Source organism: Nicotiana attenuata, chromosome 3, assembly GCF_001879085.1.
Source record: "Nicotiana attenuata strain UT chromosome 3, NIATTr2, whole genome shotgun sequence".
Lineage (NCBI taxonomy): Eukaryota > Viridiplantae > Streptophyta > Magnoliopsida > Solanales > Solanaceae > Nicotiana > Nicotiana attenuata.
This window is the reverse complement of record NC_031991.1, coordinates 34,890,828-34,897,644: the sequence shown is the minus strand read 5'-3', so window position 1 is coordinate 34,897,644 and position 6,817 is coordinate 34,890,828. Positions and strand designations below refer to the sequence as shown.

General features: G+C 37.3%; 1 protein-coding gene across 1 annotated transcript; it reads right to left on the bottom strand.

Moving 5' to 3' along the window:
* Positions 375-6,570, bottom strand: LOC109223521 (cyclic nucleotide-gated ion channel 1). Its single transcript, XM_019387875.1, has 8 exons — positions 6,346-6,570; positions 5,443-5,580; positions 4,416-4,968; positions 3,576-3,788; positions 2,750-3,033; positions 2,040-2,151; positions 1,409-1,645; positions 375-1,234 (listed from the first exon to the last, which is right to left on the bottom strand). Exons 2-8 carry the CDS (start codon positions 5,469-5,471, stop codon positions 536-538), a joined length of 2,127 nt encoding a protein of 708 aa, XP_019243420.1. The 5' UTR covers positions 5,472-5,580; positions 6,346-6,570; the 3' UTR covers positions 375-535.

The window sequence follows — 6,817 nt, the reverse complement described above, 5'->3', positions numbered from 1 at the left end:
TTCCTTAGTTCACAAGTTCCAAGGGCATATTGTTCACTACTATTGCACATTGTCACACGTGATCTCTGAAGAAGGAATCATCCACCTCATCCAACATTTGGGTGATTTATTGCTTCTTATTACATTAAATGCCATTTATCATATTCATTGCATACATTCATTCTCATATTTATATCTAATCATTGGACATTAACTCAGGGTTTATCGATCTGAACACGGTCTATACCGTCTAAATTGTTGAATCTCGGATCTAGAATTTATTACTTTAACTTGGATTCACCCATTATCTATTCATTAAATTGGTTTAACTAAAAAGAGCTTAGCACTTTTTGGGTCAAACAACTTTCCGTCAGACTGATTTGTATTTGGACGTAAAATACAAGTCGATCATTTCCTTTGTATAAAATGATGTTTTCTTGCCAATATGCAATGAGGATTGAAATATAAGATATTACTACAAACAAACTAGTATACAGGAGAAACATGTAATCAATCATATACAAGAAGGCCAAGCATTACTACATACTGAATACAATTACTTATCTTCTGCAGTAAAATCTGGTTCAGCTGGTTTCTGAAGCAAAATGGGTGATATCCTGTCTGCCATCCTTGCTTTCTTTGAAGTATTACGCCGCAAAGCGCGAAGTGCATTAGCAGCAAATCGCGATGCATAGATAGTAGCACCTAAACTTGGCGAGCTACCACTTCCCCTCGCTAATGCATCTTGCAATCTGTTTTCTTCCTCGCGAAGAGACTCCTCTAGCTTCTTTCTACAATGACGGCGCCATGCTGCTTGTATGAAGCAAGCGGCCCAGGTTCTCCATTGCTGCGAGTAAAACCTAAAAGTATGGCGAAGTTGCTTGCTATGAAGTCTTCGGAACTGAGAGGCTACAAACTTCAAATCATCAGCCACTAGAGCAAATGCTTCAACTTCTGAGAGAGCTTGGACAGTTCGGGTTGAAATTGGGAGGTTATTTGATAGATGAGGATCCAAAGCCCAAGTAAGAAGCTCTTCTCCACAAAAATCACCAGCTTTTAGATAATCAGCGTTAAAAAAGCCTGTCCTCCCTCCATTAGTGGTTACGGTCAATAGTTTGCCCCGCATTATAAAAAGCATCTCATCAACTGGATCACCTTCACGCACAATGAAGCTGTTCTCCGTGTAGAGGACTGGCCTGAGACGGTCACATAGTGCATCCAGGAGTTGCTCATCCATTTTTTCAAACATTGGAACCTTCAAATATTCATATATTTATCAAAATCGAATACTACTATTTAAAAGATCAATACGATTAGTTCGAATTTAAAGAAAAAACTTTTAATCTAACTAGTATCATAAAGCAAGGTCATTTAGGTGCGATGTAAAAAAAAAATTATTGAGTTGCAAAGCAGGAATAACAGAAATTACCCTCATCAGCAAAGCCAAACAAAGATGGCGCTTTATATCTCTTCTGAGGTCTTTGGGCAGGTTGTGGATTAGATTCTCTTCATCAACACCCCTAGTTTCTTGCCACTTGTATTGCTCATAGCGCCTGATCCGCTCCCTGAGGTGCTCGGGGAGTAAGCGGTGAGACATCCACTGCTCTGCATCTCGTCTTTTCACCCTCATCTCCTCTAGTCTTATTGTTGTCGACTGCAGATATGTCTGTCACACCACAAGTACTTCAGTTAAATAGGGCCAAGTGAGCACTGGCAATTATGACCACTGAAGTCAAAACAACATCCTATTATTTACCCTGTCTGTAAAACCCTACCACCCCTGTCCATTAGATGCAACTGACTTCACAACGATGCTGTTACAAAAGAACATTTTGGATATAGAAGCCCCACAAAACATTTACACAACCTCTAAAAGTTGTTTTAACCACATAAGGCACATCAAGAATAATCCTAAGTTGACAATCTAATGGATATAATGAGAATTCTATAATAAACATGTCGCAGCTATATTGGAAAACAATTACTTTGGCGTGTCTTTTAGTGTAAACAACAATTTTTGAATTGCCTGAACTTTGAAATAGACCGGAAAGCGAATCTACCTGCATATTTCCAATGAGAAAGGAAAATAGCACCAAGCCAGCAATGGAAATGAAAACCGCAAAGCATATTTCCCAGACATAGGTACTTGTTTGTAGGTTTTGACCGAGGGAACTGCAACATCAAGGAGTAAAGTGTCAGTTTGAATGAATAAGAGAAGCTAGTTTGAAACTGAGAAAGACAAGGTCGCTGTTTATTAATAGATCTCCATCCTAAGTGCCAATCTTTGGGATTGAATCTAGTTCTTAAAGATCCTTTCAACCTCATTGTATTCAAAAGAAGATGCTTTCACTAAAATAAATTCCCCACATTTCGATTTCACAGATGCTATAAAATAACTTGTTGAAAAAAACAAAAATTTAAGGCCGGACCTTATGGACAGATTGAGATATATCTCGCATGACAAGTATCCATCTCCTACCCTCCCCCTCACCCGAGCATATCAATTTTAGAGACCGATACATTCTTTTGAAAAGGGACAACCCCAATGTTCTAGCATCATGGGAAGTGCACTATGCTAAGCCACAGATCACAAATATAAGCCACAGGCTATGAAAAAGAGTTTCTTACTCTTCCTGCCTCAGTTTACAATACATGGTTAGAGAACATCAATATAATACATACATATGAGGTTAGACAGAGCAGGTACAAAAATATCAACAGCAAACATGCAGTTGAATATGCAAAACTCAAGCAAATATAGCAAGCATACCTCAAGTTCTGCAGACCCCACCAGAAACAATAAAAGAACTTCTGCGGAAAATCCATTGATTCCACAACACCAGACTGGAGGGCGTCATGGAATATCCCAAAATCAAAAACCGTTGCGTTTGGTGTCTCTATAGGACATGAACTATTTAGCAATGTTTTAAATCCTGTATGATCATCATCACAGTACAATGAAGCATGATGACACGCAGATGAATTTCCACATGCTCGTTGCCAACAAGTAGATTCACGTTCTATAGAAAACAGGTACCAAAACGCTCCAAGTACCTAAAAGACAGAGAATAACTTGTTATCAATGTTTCAGCAATGATACTGTACAGATAATGGACTATAAGATTATGACTTAACTACTTGCTATAATATTGAATATTTGTAGAAATCATGTTTACATGTCAGCGAAAACTTAAGAAGAGTGAAAATCCACAAATTTTATTCCTATAACACCAATTGGGACCAAAAATAAAATCAAGGCTTAAAAAGACACCTTTTAATACAACCATCCCACTTTTTTTTCATAACGGTTATGTCTTGGCCAGCTTGCGCGCACCTAAACTATTCCACCGGGTACCTACTACCTCCCACTAGCAAAGGTACAGTAAATTTGCTCACCAAGACAAATGGAATCACGCGGTAACAAATTTACTATGTTGGCTTTGAACCCTAGTCCCTAAAGTTTGCACCCACTTCTTTGACCACAGGGCAGACCTTAGGTGCCATCCCAAAAGTAATTTTTTAACACATTAAAAACTATCTGAGTGCATAGTATGATAGCCTTTTATAATCAAGCTTATTAGTTATCACAAACTTACATGACTGGCAAGCATATAAAGAAAGAGATTGAACGCAGCTCCAGCCCATGCTGTTTCAGTGAGTATGCCGGAAGTTCTAGTGACTTCCTTATATAAAGGATAAACTCGAAGGAGCCTCGGAATATATTGGAAGAAGACAACAAATTTCAGCAAATTCTTCGTGTTCAAAGATCTAGCACCCCGCAATCTAGGAATTACAACTAAAATTACAACCTGAAAAGACAGAAAACGACATGAGTTAAAACAATAAATCTAGAATTTGTATTTGCCTAGAAATGAGATAGCATGATTATGGTTAGCAACCTAGTCGCTGTACAATCTCTTTCAGAGCTGAGAGTCTAGCTTAACAACATACTAAAAATCCTTAATATCATGAAGCGCATGAAAAAACAGAAGTTTAGAAAATCATTTAATGCCAAAAAAGTCTGCATATCATGAAAATCTACATTCTCCATGACAGACAGATACATTGTCTGAAGCAGCATAAATCTTGCACACAGACCAACCATGTGTTATCCAATAAATAAGAATAGTTTTTAAATCAACACTTCACTAACATTTTTAAAAGAAAGACCAAAGGTACTGAAGAAGCCAATGCCAAACAAAGCAAGAAGGTTGAGTGAGCCTAAATAGACCGACAGTGAGGACATGACCTTCCAATTAGGCGATGCATCGTCATGGACTAATGGTCAATCAGGACAGCCGATATTGTTGATTAAGCAACACAGTTTGTTGTACCAGATTTTTTATACTGACCATCAATAGTACAGGCCTTCAATGCCACACCTTAAGTTGATATTATCAACCAAAAAAAAAAGGAATAAGAGAAGTCACTCTAACCTGTGGTAGAGGAAGAACTGCAAGAATATCTATCAAGAAGTAAGAGGACAAGTATCTCTTTGCTATTTCCCAAGCATCTTCGATCAAAACTCCTCTTCCAAATACACGTGACGAAGGGGCGATGAAACCAGTACGAAATTGAAGCACAATATGGAGAAGGTAAAAGATATCAGTGATGGAACGCAAAACACTAGCTGTGACCTCCATTTTTCTATCCAAATGCAGGCATTTGTTGTCATTATCAATCACTGGAATGTAAAAAAACAAAGGATCCAAGGAGACTGCAATCACACAGGATAACACAAATATTTTGTTCCACTTCTGAAGAAAAGGTCCTTGAGGATCAAGCATCTTTTTTTCTGATCCCAAACTTCTGGCCAGAAGGCAACTTAAACAAGAATTTAAGGCTTGTAGTATGCTTTTGATCCTTCTAGAACCACATTCCAGGACTTTGTGTAATTCATTAGAGATCATTCCAACTTTGCGCCAGCGTGCTCTATCATTATATGGAAAATTCCTGTCTGAGCTTCTCTCTGAGTTCCAATCTTGAAACCTGCATGGCAATCAATTAAGGTGCAGAAACAAGCTTAGAGTTTTCCCGGAAACAGCCTCTCTACCCTCCCCAGACCCCACTAATGGGATTCTACTGGGCTGCTGTTATTGTTGTAAACAAGCTTAGAGTCAGACATCACAGCAAATTGATCCACGATTAATAGTACCTCATTACATGAAATAATGAAATGATGCATGATTAATTCGCAGCAAGCAGGTTAAAGTTTGTGTTACATGGTTAAATGTATCAAAATAAAGTCATCCCACAGAAAACCAAAATAGTGGTCGGATACCCGGCTTCTTTTTTTTTCCTTACAATTCCAAAATTAGTTTGCTTTCCAGTCCCTCTAACCTGTTCATTTGTTCGATTTTCTCCTCTTGTCAAATGCTTAACAAGTGAGACTAGTTCAATATGCTTCAGCATATAAAATAAGTTAATACACAAAAGGGTTTGCCCAGGTTCATAGCAACTGACCTCACAAACTTCTCTTGCCGGTGATTCATAACTCAAAGCAATGCATCAAACTGTTCAAAGAGGCAGTCAACTTCCAAAATCCTTCGAGGGACGAGAGGTTTCTTCATAAAAACTGCCTTGAGTAATACAACCAGGACCCTACATACCATTCCCCGAAAATGTTATTACACAAGTTTATGGGATATTATGTTGATTCTCTCATATTATAACAGTAAATCGAGAAACCCAGCTATAGATTTCCTCCTAATATGGATGATTGAAATACTTTTGAGATGGTGTCACATGCAAAACGCTTCGCTACAAAAATCATAACATTTAGAATAGGAACTGAACTTGCTTAGTAAGTTATAACACGGTCTTGTCATGAGAGAGGACTGAGGAGGATACCACATAGCTCAAAAGGAAATGTTTACACATAACATAACTATAGCAATATAACAGTAACCTAAATTGAATTCGAGTTCAAAGTCATTGAACTTCCAACAAGGTCAACTAATCTAATTGAAGACATCTATAAGGCAATTTCTTTACTTCTCAATGTTAATGCCAGATAATTCAACAGGAAATGTTAACATGTAAAATCATTATTATAAATTGTAATAAAACAATAAAAAAAGAAAGAATCCTCCCCCCCCCCCCCCCCAACCCCCCCAAAGCAAGTCATCAAAATAATGTTAAAACTGAATTCTACCATCAAGAAATTACTACCTCGACTGATCAAAGTCTATACACAAGATAACCACTAATTTCCAATAACAAGGCAATAAACACTGAAGTTAAAAAAATTAAAATTGGCCAAATTTCAACCACCCAAATGAAACACCTACTAAATTCAACTACACAGATATTAAGAACGAGAGAAATGAAATGATTAAAAATCCAAGCAAGAGAACTGAGACATACCAAAATCAAATGTTCCGGAGAAAACTATGACGCCACTCTGTAATAAAAGGAAACAACTAAGCTTTCAGAGATGAAGCAGATAGAAGACGAAGACGATGATTGACTTAAAGGAAGTTTCGCGGAGATTTCTTTTAGGGTTGATTTTGAAAATTTTCTAAAAGATAGTATTATGAAGCAACTTGTCTTGTTTGATTTCCAAAAGAGAAACCAAAAGAGATGGGTCATATGACTCTATATGCCAGTCCACGCTAGTATTATAGCGCCCCAATTGGTGCTATGAATCTTTGATCCGTTCAAAAAAACCTTTTTAAATTTGTTAATAATTTAGCTTAAATTTACAATTCTACTCTTAATGAGAAGCTTTTATAACCATACAAATACTCTGGGACCCTTTTCAACTTGTTTAGGGCCACAAATTCCAAAAAGTCTTTATTTTTCTTAAACTCCGGAGTATATTTTTTTTCTCGTGTTC

Excerpts from the sequence above, each read along its gene's own strand:
- LOC109223521 (XM_019387875.1), bottom strand. The coding sequence starts at position 5,471 with ATGAATCACCGGCAAGAGAAGTTTGTGAG. Across the intron at positions 4,969-5,442 it reads CGGCAAGAGAAGTTTGTGAG|GTTTCAAGATTGGAACTCAG; the intron begins GTCAGTTGCTAT and ends ATTGCCATGCAG. Across the intron at positions 3,789-4,415 it reads CAGTTCTTCCTCTACCACAG|GTTGTAATTTTAGTTGTAAT; the intron begins GTTAGAGTGACT and ends CTGTCTTTTCAG.